The 22926-nt window shown below is 43.6% G+C and overlaps 1 protein-coding gene across 3 annotated transcripts in view; it reads right to left on the minus strand.

Moving 5' to 3' along the window:
* Positions 1-4640, minus strand: part of LOC140482460 (receptor-type tyrosine-protein phosphatase-like N) — a 238994-nt gene extending 234354 nt beyond the window's left edge. For 2 of the 3 annotated variants that reach the window (XM_072579972.1, XM_072579970.1), the window contains exon 1: positions 4333-4639. In XM_072579972.1, the coding sequence (XP_072436073.1) occupies positions 4333-4429 (97 nt within the window). In that variant the 5' untranslated portion in view covers positions 4430-4639. Of the gene's footprint in view, positions 1-4332 lie in introns of all 3 variants that reach the window. The other variant, XM_072579971.1, reaches the window with a different exon arrangement.
* Positions 4641-22926: the final 18286 nt, after the last annotated feature.

A 22926-nucleotide genomic window follows, 5' to 3' on the forward strand; every position in this document is an offset into this window, starting at 1 on the left:
CTTTCATCAGGTGTCCACCATTGTTGCCAGGGTTGGAGGGTTTGAGCTATAGGGAGAGGCTGAACAGGCTGGGGCTGTTTTCCCTGGAGCGTCGGAGGCTGAGGGGTGACCTTATAGAGGTTTACAAAATTATGAGGGGCATGGATAGGATAAATAGACAAAATCTTTTCCCTGGGGTCGGGGAGTCCAGAACTAGAGGGCATAGGTTTAGGGTGAGAGGGGAAAGATATAAAAATGACCTAAGGGCAACTTTTTCACACAGAGGATGGTACATGTATGGAATGAGCTACCAGAGGAAGTGGTGAAGGCTGGTACAATTACAACATTTAAGAGGCATTTGGATGGGTATATGAATAGGAAGGGTTTGGAGGGATATGGGCCAGGTGCTGGCAGGTGGGACTAGATTGGGTTGGGATATCTGGTCAGCATGGACGGGTTGGACCAAAGGGTCTGTTTTGGTGCTGTACATCTCTATGACTCTAAGATCGTGGCTGATCGGACTACTCCACACTCCTGCCAACACGTGATAACGTTTCACCCCTTTGGTTATCAAGAATCCATCAACTTCAATCTTAAAAAGATTCAAAGATTCTGCTTCCATGCTTTGCAGAAATGAATTACAAACAGGATGGATGTTACTGGGACTGGAGGATTTGAACTGTAGGGAGAGGCTGGGACCTTTTTTCACCAGACTGTTGGTGGTTTAGGGGTGATCTTACAAAGGTTTGTAAAATCATAGGGGCGAAAATAAGATAAATGGCAGGTGTCTTTTCCCTAGGATGAGAGATTTCAAGACTAGGAGACATACTTTTATGATGAGAGGAGAAAGATTGATTTTTTTTTCCCTTAATTGCCCATAGTTTTCAGGGATGTGTAGGTTAGGTGCGTTAGTCAGGGGTAAATGTAGAGTAATAGGGTAGGGGAATGGGTTTGGGTGGGCTGCTCTTTGGGGGGTTGGTGTGGATTTACTGGGCCGGAGGGCCTGTTTCCAGAGTGTGTGACAATAGACAATAGACAGTAGGTGCAGGAATAGGCCATTCTGCCCTTTGAGCCAGCACCACCATTCATTAAGATCATGGTTGATCATCCACAATCAGTACCCTGTTCCTGCCTTATCCCCATAACCCTTGATTCCACTATCCTTGAGAGCTCTATCCAACTCTTTCTTGAAAATATCCAGAGACTGGGCCTCCACTGCCCTCTGGGGCAGAGCATTCCATACACCCACCACTCTCTGGGTGAAAAAGTTTCTCCTCATCTCTTATGGCCTACCCCTTATTTTTAAACTGTGTCCTCTGGTTCAGGACTCACCCATCAACAGAAACATGCTTCCTGCCTCCACAGTGTCCAATCCTTTAATAATCTTATACGTCTCAATCAGATCCCCTCTCAGTCTTCGAAACTCAAGGGTATACAAGACCAGTCGCTCCAATCTTTCAACATAAGATAGTCCCGCCATTCCGGGAATTGACTTTGTGAACCTACGCTGCACTCCCTCAATAGCCAGAATGTCTTTCCTCAAATTTGGAGACCAGAGCTGCACACAATATTCCAGGTGTGGTCTCACCAGGGCCCTGTACAGCTGCAGAAGAACCTCTTTGCTTCTATACTCAATCCCTCTTGTTATGAAGGTCAGCATACTATTAGCCTTCTTCACTACCTGCTGTACCTTGCCTTCATTGACTGGTGGACAAGAACACCTAGATCTCCTTGTACTGCCCCTTTTCCTAACTTGATTCCATTTAGGTAGTAATCTGCCTTCCTGTTCTTGCCACCAAAGTGGATAACCACACATTTATCCACATTAAACTGCATCTGCCTTGCATCTGTCCACTCACCTAGCCTGTCCAGGTCACCCTGAATTCTCCTAACATTATATCTCTGTCTTAAATGGATGACTTCTGATTTTAAACAGTGACTTCTAGCTCTCGATCCTCCCACAAGAGAAACCTCCCCCCACCCACCCCACCACCCGGTCAGGACCCCTCAGCATTGTCTATGTCTCCTGAGTTAGCATGGTTACCAGCCTAGCCTGGCCAACATCGCCCCATAAGGTCAAGATATTAATCTGAGATCAGTAGAGAAGTAGTGGTAGACATTGAAGGGGATATTTCAGAGCAACAGGACAAAATATTTCTCCATTACACAGAAAAATCGTCAGGGGAGTTTGCGCGATCTCTGGTTAACTAAAGAAGTTAAGGGGAGCATCAACTTTTGGGAAGGTGCAGGAGATGGGCATGATGTAACTGTATGTGTTTGTAATGAGGTCAGCCAGAAAGACGTCATAGATTGGCGTTCCATCTGGAATACGGCTGTTAGCCTGGTCCAATCAGGGAGCCCTGGCTGACAGAAATAAGCAGGAATGTCTCACTGGCCACTCGGGTGTTTTCTTATCTTCCTGGTGGTGGAAATTTGAATAAAGATTCGTGCACCTTGTGTCTCTCACTGTGTCTCACACCTGCACAAACACGGCATGGGAACTGGGGGAAAAAAATAAGCACTAGCGCAGTTAGGCGGTAGTGTGGGGGGGGGGGTTAATAAAAAAGAAAAACAGGAAAATAAAATAAAAATTAAAAAAATATATAAACAGGAGTGTCAGAGGTGCTGTTCACCCGGAGTGCTGGCTCTGAGGAATCCAGACCAGTGTCAAGGACTAAACAGGGATAAATAATGGGGCACTTGGTGACAGGATACTGGCCTCTGTGGAGTTATTTCAGTAATGATGCTTATTTGAACAGCCAGTGCAGGGACAAGGGGCAGAATGGTCTCCTCCTACTCTGTAACAATACTGTGTTTCTGTGAATTTAAGTAAAAAGCATGTAACAGCGCAGAGACGGCTGGGAGGGCAGACAATTCAACAGAACACGAAATAAGGCCAGGCCATGACCATGGGCTGAATCAGGAGAACGAAATTAAAATCGGAGTGGAATCCAGCTGGAAATATTAAAATGGCCTCTACAAGATTTTTGACAGCTGTTTGACAAACAGAGTATCGATCCTCCAGGGAGAGGAAATTAGGAGCTAATTGTAGCTATAATGTGGGTCAGGTGATGACATAGTGGTAATGTCTCTGGGCCAGTAATCCACAGCCCAGACTAATATACTCAGGGCCTGAGTTCAAATCCCAACGTCACTTGGTGAAATTTGAAATTACTTCAATATTGAAAATAAAACACCGGTCAAATGGGCAATCCTGATGAAGGGCTTTTGCCCGAAACGTTGATTTTTCCTGCTCCTCGGATGCTGCCCGACCTGCTGTGCTTTTCCAGCACCACTCTAATCTTGACTCGAATCTCCAGCACCCACCTCCAACTGGTCTAACGTTGACAATTCCTCTGTCAATTATTGTCAAACCCCATCTGACTCATGAATGTCCTAGAGGGAATTAAATCCACCATCCTGAGCTGGTCTGGCCTATGTTTGACTTCAGATCCACAGTGACCCAGTTGACTCTTAACTCCTAAGTTAACCAGCCTCACCAACAACACATGAATGGATTTCTTTGAGCTGCTTTCAATGAATTGACATCTTTACTCAAATAAGGAAACCAATACTCATGGGCTGCTTCGCTACCATCTGATGTTCATGTGAACATGAATGCACATCCTTCCCTTTACCAGCTTTCTTCCAATCTACTGGAATCCGAACCTTTGAGGATCAGGCAACAGATATGGGAAGAGGAGGTGGAGAATGTAGGGAAGATTTATTTAACATAGTGACCAATGGTATTCCAGGTTTGGAAGCACAAACTAATGATTTCAAATGGAAATTGGGGGAAATAGCTAGGGTTATGGAGTGAGTAGGCACTACAAAACAGCCTGCATGCACCCTACGGCTGGAGTCACTTCTTACTGTGTCATTACGACCTGCCTCCTACTGCCCAACAAGGGGCAGCATGGTGGCTCAGTGGTTAGCACTGCTGCCTCACAGCACCAGGGAGCCAGGTTCGATTCCAGCCTCGGGTGACTATCAGTGTGGAATTTGCACATTCTCCCCGTGTCTGCGTGGGTCCCCTCTGGGTGCTCCAGCTTCCTCCCACAATCACAAAGATGTGAATTGGCCACGCTAAATTGCCCGTAGTGCATTAGTCAGAGGGTGATGGGTCTGGGTGGGTTACTCTTCGGAGGGTTGGGCTGAAGGGCCTGTTTCCACACTGTAGGGAATCTAATTCTGTTTAAACATGAACATGAACTCAAGCTACCTCACTCTAGAGATGGACTGCCAAATCCTAGTTAAATACAAACATCACCTTCTCAGAGAACCCTACCACAACGCCAGCTGAACACTGACACTACCACAGCCTTCCCTTCAGTGCCCGGTGATGCGCCTTACCGTAGGTGCGGGAGTTGCAGCCTCCCGGGTTCAGTAGCAGCGACAGCAGCAAGAGGTGGACAGGCAGCGGGGAGCGGAGCTGAAACAGCGGCTTCATCCTCACCAGCAGCCCCCGGGGACAGTGAGCCGGAGGGCGGAGGGCGGGGGGGTCGGGGACACCAAGCCTGGGTCACCTTGAGCCGTTTACATGGTCCCCCAGCCTCCCGGGGAAAGGGGGTACCAAGCCCCTTGGGCACCGGGCACCGGACACAGGCAGCTCACTGCGCCAACAGCTCTCAGCTGATCGAGCCGAGGAAATTGATACAGTCGGGGGCGCGTACCCGTGGGAGGCTGACGTCAACCGGGAGCGCGCATTACATCAAATGCATTTTGAGAGCTGCTCAGGAAAGATGTCTTGATGCGCAGTCATTGCAAACATTTAAACACACTCAGGCACACACAGACATACAAACACAGGCAGACACTCACTCAGACACACACAATCACCTATACACAGACAGAGACACACGCACACAGGCAGACACACACAGAGACATACACACACAGGCAGACACACACAGAGACATACACGCACACAGGCAGATACACACACTCAGACACACACAATCACCTATACACAGACAGAGACATACACACACACAGGCAGATACACACACTCAGACACACACAATCACCTATACACAGACAGAGACATACACACACACAGGCAGACACACACACTCAGACACACACAATCACCTATACACAGACAGAGACATACACACACACACACAGACATACACACACAGAGGCAGATACACACACTCAGACACACACAATCACCTATACACAGACAGAGACATACACACACACACACAGACATACACACACAGAGGCAGATACACACTCAGACACACACAATCACCTATACACAGACAGAGACATACACACACACACACAGACATACACACACAGAGGCAGATACACACTCAGACACACACAATCACCTATACACAGACAGAGACATACACACACACACAGACATACACACACAGAGGCAGATACACACTCAGACACACACAATCACCTATACACAGACAGAGACATACACATACACACACAGAGGCAGATACACACTCAGACACACACAATCACCTATACACACACAGAGACATACACACACTCAGACAGACACACTCACTCAGACACACACAATCACCAATACACACACAGAGACATACACACACACAGACAGACACACTCACCTGTACACACACAGAGACATACACACACACAGGCAGACACACTCACAGGCAGACACACACAATCACCTGTACACACAGAGAGACATACACACACAGAGGCAGACATACTCACTCAGACAAACACAATCACCTATACACACACAGAGACATACACACACACACAGACATGCACACACACAAACAGACACACTCACTCAGACAAACACAATCACCTATACACACAGAGAGACATACAGACACAGGCAGACACACACAGAGACATACAGGCACAGGCAGACACACTCACTCAGACACACACAATCACCTATATACACACACAGAGACATACACACATGAAGACATAGACACACACAGGCAGACACATTCACTCAGACACACAGAGACATACACACACAGAGACATACACACACACAGGCAGACGCTCACTCAGACACACACAATCACCTATACACACACAGAGACATACACACACTCAGACAGATACACTCACTCAGACATACACAATCACCTATACACACACAGACATACACACAAGCAGACACACTCACCCAGACACACACAGAGACATACGCACACAGACACATACACACGCACAGGCAGACACCCTCACTCAGACACACACAATCACCTATACACACACAGAGGCATACACACACAGGCAGACAATCACTCAGACACACAAAATCACCTATACACACACAGAGACATACACACACAGGTAGACACACTCACTCAGACACACACAATCACTTGTACACACACAGAGACATACACACACAGACATATACGCACACACAGGCAGACACACACAGAGACATACACATGCACAGGCAGACAACAGACAATCACCTATACACACACAGAGACATACACACACACAGGCAGACACACACAATCACCTATACACACACAGAGACATACACACACAGGCAGACACACACAATCACCTATACACACACAGAGACATACACACACTCAGGCACGTACAATCACCTATACGCAAACAGAGACATACACACACACAGAGACATACACACACAGAGGCAGACACACACTCAGACAGACACAATCATCTATACATGCACAGAGACATACATACACACAGAGACATAGACACACAGAGATGTACACACACAGAGAGACATACACACACACTGACAGAAACACATACACACAGAGACAAACACACACAGAAACATACACACACACACACAGACATACACACACACAGAGACATACACACACACTGACAGAACCACATACACACACACAGACATAGACACACACTGACAGAAAGACAGACACACACACTGACAGAAACACATACACACACAGAGACATTGAAACACACACAGAGACATAGACACACACAATCACTTCCACAGTTACAGGTACATACTCACACACACTCAATCAGTTCCACACACAAGCACTTCCACACACAAACACACACACACATTAAACTTCCACACACAAACACACATACAATCACTTCCACACACACACAATCACTTCCACACACAAACACACACACAAGCACTTCCACACACAAACACACGCACACAATCACTTCCACACACAAACACACACAATCACTTCCACACACAAACACACACACAATCACTTCCACACACAAACACGCACAATCACTTCCAGACACAATCACTACCACACACACACACAATTACTGCCACAGACAAACAGACACACACAATCACTTCCACACACAAACACAAATACAATCACTTCCACATAAAATCACTTCCAAACACAAACACACACAGACAATCACTTCCACAGACAAACACAAATACATTCACTTCCACACACACACACAATCACGTCCACACACAAACACTTCCACACACAATTACTTCCACACACAAACACACACACAATCATTTACACACACAAACACACACATAATCACTTCCACACACTATCACTTCCACACAAAAACACACACAGAAGCACTACCACACACAATTACTTCCACACACAAACACACATACAATCACTTCCACACACAATCACTTCCACACACAAACACACATACAATCACTTCCACATACAATCACACACACAATCACTTCCACACACAATCACGCATACAATCACTTCCACATACAATCACACACACAATCACTTCCACACACAATCACGCATAATCACTTCCACACACAATCACTTCCACACACACACACACAGACAATCACTTCCACACACACAGAAACAAAAACTTCCATACACAATCACTTCCACACACAAACACACACACACAATCACTTCCACGTACAAACACGCTCACTTCCACACACAAACACACACACACAATCACTTCCACACACAAACACACACACAATCTCTTCCACACACAAACACTTCCACACACACAATCACTTCTACACACTATCACTTCCACACACGAACACACAATCACTTCCATACACAAACACACACACACAATCACTTCCACGTAGAAAAACACGCTCACTTCCACATACAATCACTTCCACACACAATCACTTCCACACACACACAATCACTTCAACACACAATCACTTCCACACAGAAACACAAACACAAGCACTTCCACACACAATCACACACACAATCACACACACAATCACTTCCACACACAAACACACAATCACTTCCACAGGCACACAATTACTTCCACACACAAACACACACACAATCACTTCCACACACAATCACACACAAGCACTTCCACACACAAACACACAAACATATTGCACTTCCACACACGAACACACATACAATCACTTCCACACACAATCATTTCAACACACAAACACACAGACAATCACTTCCACATGCAATCACACACACAATCACTTCCACACACACACATACAATCACTTCGACACACAAACACACACAATCACTTCCACACACAAACACACATACACAATCACTTCTACACACAATCACCTCCACACATAATCACTTACACACACAATCACTTCCACACACAAACACACACACAATCACTTCCACACACAAACACACACAAGCACTTCCACACACAAACACACAATCACTTCCACACACACAATCACTTCCACACACAAACACACACACAATCACTTCCACACACAAACAATCACTTCCACACACAATCACTTCCACACACTCAATCACTTCCACACACAAACACAATCACTTCAACACACAAACACACACACAATCACTTACACACACAAACACACACACAATCACTTCCACACACAATCATTTCAACACACAAACACAGACAATCACTTCCACATGCAATCACACACACAGTCACTTCCACACAAACACACATAATCACTTCCCCACACACACACAATAACTTCCACACATAATCACTTACACACACACACACATTCACTTCCACACACAAACACACACAATCACTTCCACACACAATCACTTCTACACACTCAATCACTTCCACACACAAACACACACACAAACACAATCACTTCAACACACAATCACTTCCACACACGATCACTCACACACACAAACACACACACAATCACTTCCACACACAATCATACATACAATCACTTCCACATACAATCACACACACAATCACTTCCACACACAAACACACATTCACTTCCACACACAAACACACACAATCACTTCCACACACACACAATAACTTCCACACACAATCACTTCCACGCACACATACACAAGAACACCCACACACAAACACACACACTATCAATTCCACACACAAACACACAATCACTTCCATGGACACATACACACACAATCACTTCCACACACACACAATAACTTCCATACACAATCACTTCCACGCGCACATACACAAGCACACCGACACACAAACACACACACAATCACTTCCACACAGAAACACACAAAATCACTTCCACACACAAACACACATACAATCACTTCCACATACAATCACACACACAATCACTTCCACACACAAGCACACAATCACTTCCGCACATAATCACACACAATCACTTCCACACACTATCACTTCCACACACTATCACTTCCACACACACACACAATCACTTCCATACACAAACACACACACACAAGCACACAATCACTTCCACACACACACAATCACTTCCACACACACACACACCATCACATCCACACACAATCAGTTCCACACACTATCATTGCCACACAGAAACACACACAAGAATTTTCACAAAAAAACACACATACAATCAATCACTTCAACATACAATCACACACACAATCACTTCCACACACAAACACACAATCACTTCCATACACAATCACACACAATTACTTCCACACACACACACACACACACACACACACAATCACTGCCACAGACAAACACACACACACAATCACTTCCACACACAATCACTTCCAGACACACAATCACTTTCAACACACACACAATCGCTTCCACACACAAACACAAACACAATCACTTCCACACATACACAATCACTTCCACACGCAAACACTTCCATACACAATCACTTCCACACACAAACACTTCCATGCACAATCACTTCCACACACACGCGCACACACACACACACAGACAATCACTTCCTCACAGAAACACACACACAATCACTTCCACACACACACACAATCACTTCCACACACTGACAATCACTTCCACACACAAACACACACACACAATCACTTCCACGCACACATACACAAGCACTTCCAGACAAACACACACACAATCACTTCCACACACAAACACACACACAATCACTTGCACGCACACATACACAAGCACTTCCAGACAAACACACACACAATCACTTCCACACACAAACACACACACACAATCACCTCCACACACAAACACACACACAATTACTTCCACACACAAACACACACACACACACAATCACCTCCACACACAAACACTTCCACACAATCACTTCTATACATACAATCACTTCGACACACACACACACAATCACTTCCTCACAGAAACACACACACCATCACTTACACACACAAACACACACACAATCACTTCCACACACAAACACACAATCACTTCCGCACATAATCACACACAATCACTTCCACACACAATCACTTCCAAACACACAATCACTTCCACACACACACACCATCACTTCCACACACAATCAGTTCCACACACTATCATTTCCACACAGAAAAACACACAAAAGCACTTTCACAAACAAACACACACACAATCACTTCCACACACAAACACACACACAATCACTTCCACACAGAAACACACACACAATCACTTCCACACACAAACACACATACAATCACTTCCACACACAATCACTTCCAAACACAAACACACATACAATCAATCACTTCAACATACAATCACACACACAATCGCTTCCACACACAAACACACAATCACTTCCACACACAATCACGCACAATCACTACCACACACACACACACAATCACTGCCACAGACAAACACACACACACAATCACTTCCACACACAATCACTTCCAGACACACAATCACTTTCAATACACACACAATCGCTTCCACACACAAACACACACACAATCACTTCCACACATACACAATCACTTCCACACACAAACACTTCCATGCACAATCACTTCCACACACACGCGCACACACACACACACAGACAATCACTTCCACACAGAAACACAAACACAAGCACTTCCACACACAATCACACATACAATCATTTCCACACAAAATCACACACACAATCACTACCACACACAAACACACAATCACTTCCACACACACACAATCACTTCCACACATAATCACTTCCACACACACACATACAATCACTTCGACACACAAACACACACAATCACTTCCACACACAAACACACATACACAATCACTTCTACACACAATCACCTCCACACATAATCACTTACACACACAATCACTTCCACACACAAACACACACACAATCACTTCCACACACAAACACACACAAGCACTTCCACACACAAACACACAATCACTTCCACACACACAATCACTTGCACACACAAACACACACACAATCACTTCCACACACAAACAATCACTTCCACACACAATCACTTCCACACACTCAATCACTTCCACACACAAACACAATCACTTCAACACACAAACACACACACAATCACTTACACACACAAACACACACACAATCACTTCCACACACAATCATTTCAACACACAAACACAGACAATCACTTCCACATGCAATCACACACACAGTCACTTCCACACAAACACACATAATCACTTCCCCACACACACACAATAACTTCCACACATAATCACTTACACACACACACACACATTCACTTCCACACACAAACACACACAATCACTTCCACACACAATCACTTCTACACACTCAATCACTTCCACACACAAACACACACACAAACACAATCACTTCAACACACAATCACTTCCACACACGATCACTCACACACACAAACACACACACAATCACTTCCACACACAATCATACATACAATCACTTCCACATACAATCACACACACAATCACTTCCACACACACACAATAACTTCCACACACAATCACTTCCACGCACACATACACAAGAACACCCACACACAAACACACACACTATCAATTCCACACACAAACACACAATCACTTCCATGGACACATACACACACAATCACTTCCACACACACACAATAACTTCCATACACAATCACTTCCACGCGCACATACACAAGCACACCGACACACAAACACACACACAATCACTTCCACACAGAAACACACAAAATCACTTCCACACACAAACACACATACAATCACTTCCACATACAATCACACACACAATCACTTCCACACACAAGCACACAATCACTTCCGCACATAATCACACACAATCACTTCCACACACTATCACTTCCACACACTATCACTTCCACACACACACAATCACTTCCATACACAAACACACACACACAAGCACACAATCACTTCCACACACACACAATCACTTCCACACACACACACCATCACGTCCACACACAATCAGTTCCACACACTATCATTGCCACACAGAAACACACACAAGAATTTTCACAAAAAAACACACATACAATCAATCACTTCAACATACAATCACACACACAATCACTTCCACACACAAACACACAATCACTTCCACACACAATCACACACAATTACTTCCACACACACACACACACACACACACACACAATCACTGCCACAGACAAACACACACAGACAATCACTTCCACACAGAAACACACACACAATCACTACCACACACAAACACACAATCACTTCCACACACACACAATCACTTCCACACATAATCACTTCCACACACACACATACAATCACTTCGACACACAAACACACACAATCACTTCCACACACAAACACACATACACAATCACTTCTACACACAATCACCTCCACTCATAATCACTTACACACACAATCACTTCCACACACAAACACACACACAATCACTTCCACACACAAACACACACAAGCACTTCCACACACAAACACACAATCACTTCCACACACACAATCACTTGCACACACAAACACACACACAATCACTTCCACACACAAACAATCACTTCCACACACAATCACTTCCACACACTCAATCACTTCCACACACAAACACAATCACTTCAACACACAAACACACACACAATCACTTACACACACAAACACACACACAATCACTTCCACACACAATCATTTCAACACACAAACACAGACAATCACTTCCACATGCAATCACACACACAGTCACTTCCACACAAACACACATAATCACTTCCCCACACACACACAATAACTTCCACACATAATCACTTACACACACACACACACATTCACTTCCACACACAAACACACACAATCACTTCCACACACAATCACTTCTACACACTCAATCACTTCCACACACAAACACACACACAAACACAATCACTTCAACACACAATCACTTCCACACACGATCACTCACACACACAAACACACACACAATCACTTCCACACACAATCATACATACAATCACTTCCACATACAATCACACACACAATCACTTCCACACACACACAATAACTTCCACACACAATCACTTCCACGCACACATACACAAGAACACCCACACACAAACACACACACTATCAATTCCACACACAAACACACAATCACTTCCATGGACACATACACACACAATCACTTCCACACACACACAATAACTTCCATACACAATCACTTCCACGCGCACATACACAAGCACACCGACACACAAACACACACACAATCACTTCCACACAGAAACACACAAAATCACTTCCACACACAAACACACATACAATCACTTCCACATACAATCACACACACAATCACTTCCACACACAAGCACACAATCACTTCCGCACATAATCACACACAATCACTTCCACACACTATCACTTCCACACACTATCACTTCCACACACACACAATCACTTCCATACACAAACACACACACACAAGCACACAATCACTTCCACACACACACAATCACTTCCACACACACACACACCATCACATCCACACACAATCAGTTCCACACACTATCATTGCCACACAGAAACACACACAAGAATTTTCACAAAAAAACACACATACAATCAATCACTTCAACATACAATCACACACACAATCACTTCCACACACAAACACACAATCACTTCCACACACAATCACACACAATTACTTCCACACACACACACACACACACACACACAATCACTGCCACAGACAAACACACACACACAATCACTTCCACACACAATCACTTCCAGACACACAATCACTTTCAACACACACACAATCGCTTCCACACACAAACACAAACACAATCACTTCCACACATACACAATCACTTCCACACACAAACACTTCCATACACAATCACTTCCACACACAAACACTTCCATGCACAATCACTTCCACACACACGCGCACACACACACACAGACAATCACTTCCTCACAGAAACACACACACAATCACTTCCACACACAAACACACACACACACACAATCACTTCCACACACTGACAATCACTTCCACACACAAACACACACACACAATCACTTCCACGCACACTTACACAAGCACTTCCAGACAAACACACACACAATCACTTCCACACACAAACACACACACAATCACTTGCACGCACACATACACAAGCACTTCCAGACAAACACACACACAATCACTTCCACACACAAACACACACACAATCACTTGCACGCACACATACACAAGCACTTCCAGACAAACACACACACAATCACTTCCACACACAAACACACACACACAATCACCTCCACACACAAACACACACACAATTACTTCCACACACAAACACACACACACAATCACCTCCACACACAAACACTTCCACACAATCACTTCTATACATACAATCACTTCGACACACACACACACAATCACTTCCTCACAGAAACACACACACCATCACTTACACACACAAACACACACACAATCACTTCCACACACAAACACACAATCACTTCCGCACATAATCACACACAATCACTTCCACACACAATCACTTCCAAACACACAATCACTTCCACACACACACACCATCACTTCCACACACAATCAGTTCCACACACTATCATTTCCACACAGAAACACACACAAAAGCACTTTCACAAACAAACACACACACAATCACTTCCACACACAAACACACACACAATCACTTCCACACAGAAACACACACACAATCACTTCCACACACAAACACACATACAATCACTTCCACACACAATCACTTCCAAACACAAACACACATACAATCAATCACTTCAACATACAATCACACACACAATCGCTTCAACACACAAACACACAATCACTTCCACACACAATCACTTCCAGACACACAATCACTTTCAATACACACACAATCGCTTCCACACACAAACACACACACAATCACTTCCACACATACACAATCACTTCCACACACAAACACTTCCATGCACAATCACTTCCACACACACGCGCACACACACACACACAGACAATCACTTCCACACAGAAACACAAACACAAGCACTTCCACACACAATCACACATACAATCATTTCCACACAAAATCACACACACAATCACTACCACACACAAACACACAATCACTTCCACACACACACAATCACTTCCACACATAATCACTTCCACACACACACATACAATCACTTCGACACACAAACACACACAATCACTTCCACACACAAACACACATACACAATCACTTCTACACACAATCACCTCCACACATAATCACTTACACACACAATCACTTCCACACACAAACACACACACAATCACTTCCACACACAAACACACACAAGCACTTCCACACACAAACACACAATCACTTCCACACACACAATCACTTGCACACACAAACACACACACAATCACTTCCACACACAAACAATCACTTCCACACACAATCACTTCCACACACTCAATCACTTCCACACACAAACACAATCACTTCAACACACAAACACACACACAATCACTTACACACACAAACACACACACAATCACTTCCACACACAATCATTTCAACACACAAACACAGACAATCACTTCCACATGCAATCACACACACAGTCACTTCCACACAAACACACATAATCACTTCCCCACACACACACAATAACTTCCACACATAATCACTTACACACACACACACACATTCACTTCCACACACAAACACACACAATCACTTCCACACACAATCACTTCTACACACTCAATCACTTCCACACACAAACACACACACAAACACAATCACTTCAACACACAATCACTTCCACACACGATCACTCACACACACAAACACACACACAATCACTTCCACACACAATCATACATACAATCACTTCCACATACAATCACACACACAATCACTTCCACACACACACAATAACTTCCACACACAATCACTTCCACGCACACATACACAAGAACACCCACACACAAACACACACACTATCAATTCCACACACAAACACACAATCACTTCCATGGACACATACACACACAATCACTTCCACACACACACAATAACTTCCATACACAATCACTTCCACGCGCACATACACAAGCACACCGACACACAAACACACACACAATCACTTCCACACAGAAACACACAAAATCACTTCCACACACAAACACACATACAATCACTTCCACATACAATCACACACACAATCACTTCCACACACAAGCACACAATCACTTCCGCACATAATCACACACAATCACTTCCACACACTATCACTTCCACACACTATCACTTCCACACACACACAATCACTTCCATACACAAACACACACACACAAGCACACAATCACTTCCACACACACACAATCACTTCCACACACACACACCATCACGTCCACACACAATCAGTTCCACACACTATCATTGCCACACAGAAACACACACAAGAATTTTCACAAAAAAACACACATACAATCAATCACTTCAACATACAATCACACACACAATCACTTCCACACACAAACACACAATCACTTCCACACACAATCACACACAATTACTTCCACACACACACACACACACACACACACACAATCACTGCCACAGACAAACACACACAGACAATCACTTCCACACAGAAACACACACACAATCACTACCACACACAAACACACAATCACTTCCACACACACACAATCACTTCCACACATAATCACTTCCACACACACACATACAATCACTTCGACACACAAACACACACAATCACTTCCACACACAAACACACATACACAATCACTTCTACACACAATCACCTCCACTCATAATCACTTACACACACAATCACTTCCACACACAAACACACACACAATCACTTCCACACACAAACACACACAAGCACTTCCACACACAAACACACAATCACTTCCACACACACAATCACTTGCACACACAAACACACACACAATCACTTCCACACACAAACAATCACTTCCACACACAATCACTTCCACACACTCAATCACTTCCACACACAAACACAATCACTTCAACACACAAACACACACACAATCACTTACACACACAAACACACACACAATCACTTCCACACACAATCATTTCAACACACAAACACAGACAATCACTTCCACATGCAATCACACACACAGTCACTTCCACACAAACACACATAATCACTTCCCCACACACACACAATAACTTCCACACATAATCACTTACACACACACACACACATTCACTTCCACACACAAACACACACAATCACTTCCACACACAATCACTTCTACACACTCAATCACTTCCACACACAAACACACACACAAACACAATCACTTCAACACACAATCACTTCCACACACGATCACTCACACACACAAACACACACACAATCACTTCCACACACAATCATACATACAATCACTTCCACATACAATCACACACACAATCACTTCCACACACACACAATAACTTCCACACACAATCACTTCCACGCACACATACACAAGAACACCCACACACAAACACACACACTATCAATTCCACACACAAACACACAATCACTTCCATGGACACATACACACACAATCACTTCCACACACACACAATAACTTCCATACACAATCACTTCCACGCGCACATACACAAGCACACCGACACACAAACACACACACAATCACTTCCACACAGAAACACACAAAATCACTTCCACACACAAACACACATACAATCACTTCCACATACAATCACACACACAATCACTTCCACACACAAGCACACAATCACTTCCGCACATAATCACACACAATCACTTCCACACACTATCACTTCCACACACTATCACTTCCACACACACACAATCACTTCCATACACAAACACACACACACAAGCACACAATCACTTCCACACACACACAATCACTTCCACACACACACACACCATCACATCCACACACAATCAGTTCCACACACTATCATTGCCACACAGAAACACACACAAGAATTTTCACAAAAAAACACACATACAATCAATCACTTCAACATACAATCACACACACAATCACTTCCACACACAAACACACAATCACTTCCACACACAATCACACACAATTACTTCCACACACACACACACACACACACACACAATCACTGCCACAGACAAACACACACACACAATCACTTCCACACACAATCACTTCCAGACACACAATCACTTTCAACACACACACAATCGCTTCCACACACAAACACAAACACAATCACTTCCACACATACACAATCACTTCCACACACAAACACTTCCATACACAATCACTTCCACACACAAACACTTCCATGCACAATCACTTCCACACACACGCGCACACACACACACAGACAATCACTTCCTCACAGAAACACACACACAATCACTTCCACACACAAACACACACACACACACAATCACTTCCACACACTGACAATCACTTCCACACACAAACACACACACACAATCACTTCCACGCACACTTACACAAGCACTTCCAGACAAACACACACACAATCACTTCCACACACAAACACACACACAATCACTTGCACGCACACATACACAAGCACTTCCAGACAAACACACACACAATCACTTCCACACACAAACACACACACAATCACTTGCACGCACACATACACAAGCACTTCCAGACAAACACACACACAATCACTTCCACACACAAACACACACACACAATCACCTCCACACACAAACACACACACAATTACTTCCACACACAAACACACACACACAATCACCTCCACACACAAACACTTCCACACAATCACTTCTATACATACAATCACTTCGACACACACACACACAATCACTTCCTCACAGAAACACACACACCATCACTTACACACACAAACACACACACAATCACTTCCACACACAAACACACAATCACTTCCGCACATAATCACACACAATCACTTCCACACACAATCACTTCCAAACACACAATCACTTCCACACACACACACCATCACTTCCACACACAATCAGTTCCACACACTATCATTTCCACACAGAAACACACACAAAAGCACTTTCACAAACAAACACACACACAATCACTTCCACACACAAACACACACACAATCACTTCCACACAGAAACACACACACAATCACTTCCACACACAAACACACATACAATCACTTCCACACACAATCACTTCCAAACACAAACACACATACAATCAATCACTTCAACATACAATCACACACACAATCGCTTCAACACACAAACACACAATCACTTCCACACACAATCACTTCCAGACACACAATCACTTTCAATACACACACAATCGCTTCCACACACAAACACACACACAATCACTTCCACACATACACAATCACTTCCACACACAAACACTTCCATGCACAATCACTTCCACACACACGCGCACACACACACACACAGACAATCACTTCCACACAGAAACACAAACACAAGCACTTCCACACACAATCACACATACAATCATTTCCACACAAAATCACACACACAATCACTACCACACACAAACACACAATCACTTCCACACACACACAATCACTTCCACACATAATCACTTCCACACACACACATACAATCACTTCGACACACAAACACACACAATCACTTCCACACACAAACACACATACACAATCACTTCTACACACAATCACCTCCACACATAATCACTTACACACACAATCACTTCCACACACAAACACACACACAATCACTTCCACACACAAACACACACAAGCACTTCCACACACAAACACACAATCACTTCCACACACACAATCACTTGCACACACAAACACACACACAATCACTTCCACACACAAACAATCACTTCCACACACAATCACTTCCACACACTCAATCACTTCCACACACAAACACAATCACTTCAACACACAAACACACACACAATCACTTACACACACAAACACACACACAATCACTTCCACACACAATCATTTCAACACACAAACACAGACAATCACTTCCACATGCAATCACACACACAGTCACTTCCACACAAACACACATAATCACTTCCCCACACACACACAATAACTTCCACACATAATCACTTACACACACACACACACATTCACTTCCACACACAAACACACACAATCACTTCCACACACAATCACTTCTACACACTCAATCACTTCCACACACAAACACACACACAAACACAATCACTTCAACACACAATCACTTCCACACACGATCACTCACACACACAAACACACACACAATCACTTCCACACACAATCATACATACAATCACTTCCACATACAATCACACACACAATCACTTCCACACACACACAATAACTTCCACACACAATCACTTCCACGCACACATACACAAGAACACCCACACACAAACACACACACTATCAATTCCACACACAAACACACAATCACTTCCATGGACACATACACACACAATCACTTCCACACACACACAATAACTTCCATACACAATCACTTCCACGCGCACATACACAAGCACACCGACACACAAACACACACACAATCACTTCCACACAGAAACACACAAAATCACTTCCACACACAAACACACATACAATCACTTCCACATACAATCACACACACAATCACTTCCACACACAAGCACACAATCACTTCCGCACATAATCACACACAATCACTTCCACACACTATCACTTCCACACACTATCACTTCCACACACACACAATCACTTCCATACACAAACACACACACACAAGCACACAATCACTTCCACACACACACAATCACTTCCACACACACACACCATCACGTCCACACACAATCAGTTCCACACACTATCATTGCCACACAGAAACACACACAAGAATTTTCACAAAAAAACACACATACAATCAATCACTTCAACATACAATCACACACACAATCACTTCCACACACAAACACACAATCACTTCCACACACAATCACACACAATTACTTCCACACACACACACACACACACACACACACAATCACTGCCACAGACAAACACACACAGACAATCACTTCCACACAGAAACACACACACAATCACTACCACACACAAACACACAATCACTTCCACACACACACAATCACTTCCACACATAATCACTTCCACACACACACATACAATCACTTCGACACACAAACACACACAATCACTTCCACACACAAACACACATACACAATCACTTCTACACACAATCACCTCCACTCATAATCACTTACACACACAATCACTTCCACACACAAACACACACACAATCACTTCCACACACAAACACACACAAGCACTTCCACACACAAACACACAATCACTTCCACACACACAATCACTTGCACACACAAACACACACACAATCACTTCCACACACAAACAATCACTTCCACACACAATCACTTCCACACACTCAATCACTTCCACACACAAACACAATCACTTCAACACACAAACACACACACAATCACTTACACACACAAACACACACACAATCACTTCCACACACAATCATTTCAACACACAAACACAGACAATCACTTCCACATGCAATCACACACACAGTCACTTCCACACAAACACACATAATCACTTCCCCACACACACACAATAACTTCCACACATAATCACTTACACACACACACACACATTCACTTCCACACACAAACACACACAATCACTTCCACACACAATCACTTCTACACACTCAATCACTTCCACACACAAACACACACACAAACACAATCACTTCAACACACAATCACTTCCACACACGATCACTCACACACACAAACACACACACAATCACTTCCACACACAATCATACATACAATCACTTCCACATACAATCACACACACAATCACTTCCACACACACACAATAACTTCCACACACAATCACTTCCACGCACACATACACAAGAACACCCACACACAAACACACACACTATCAATTCCACACACAAACACACAATCACTTCCATGGACACATACACACACAATCACTTCCACACACACACAATAACTTCCATACACAATCACTTCCACGCGCACATACACAAGCACACCGACACACAAACACACACACAATCACTTCCACACAGAAACACACAAAATCA

This window comes from Chiloscyllium punctatum, chromosome 10, assembly GCF_047496795.1.
Source record: "Chiloscyllium punctatum isolate Juve2018m chromosome 10, sChiPun1.3, whole genome shotgun sequence".
Lineage (NCBI taxonomy): Eukaryota > Metazoa > Chordata > Chondrichthyes > Orectolobiformes > Hemiscylliidae > Chiloscyllium > Chiloscyllium punctatum.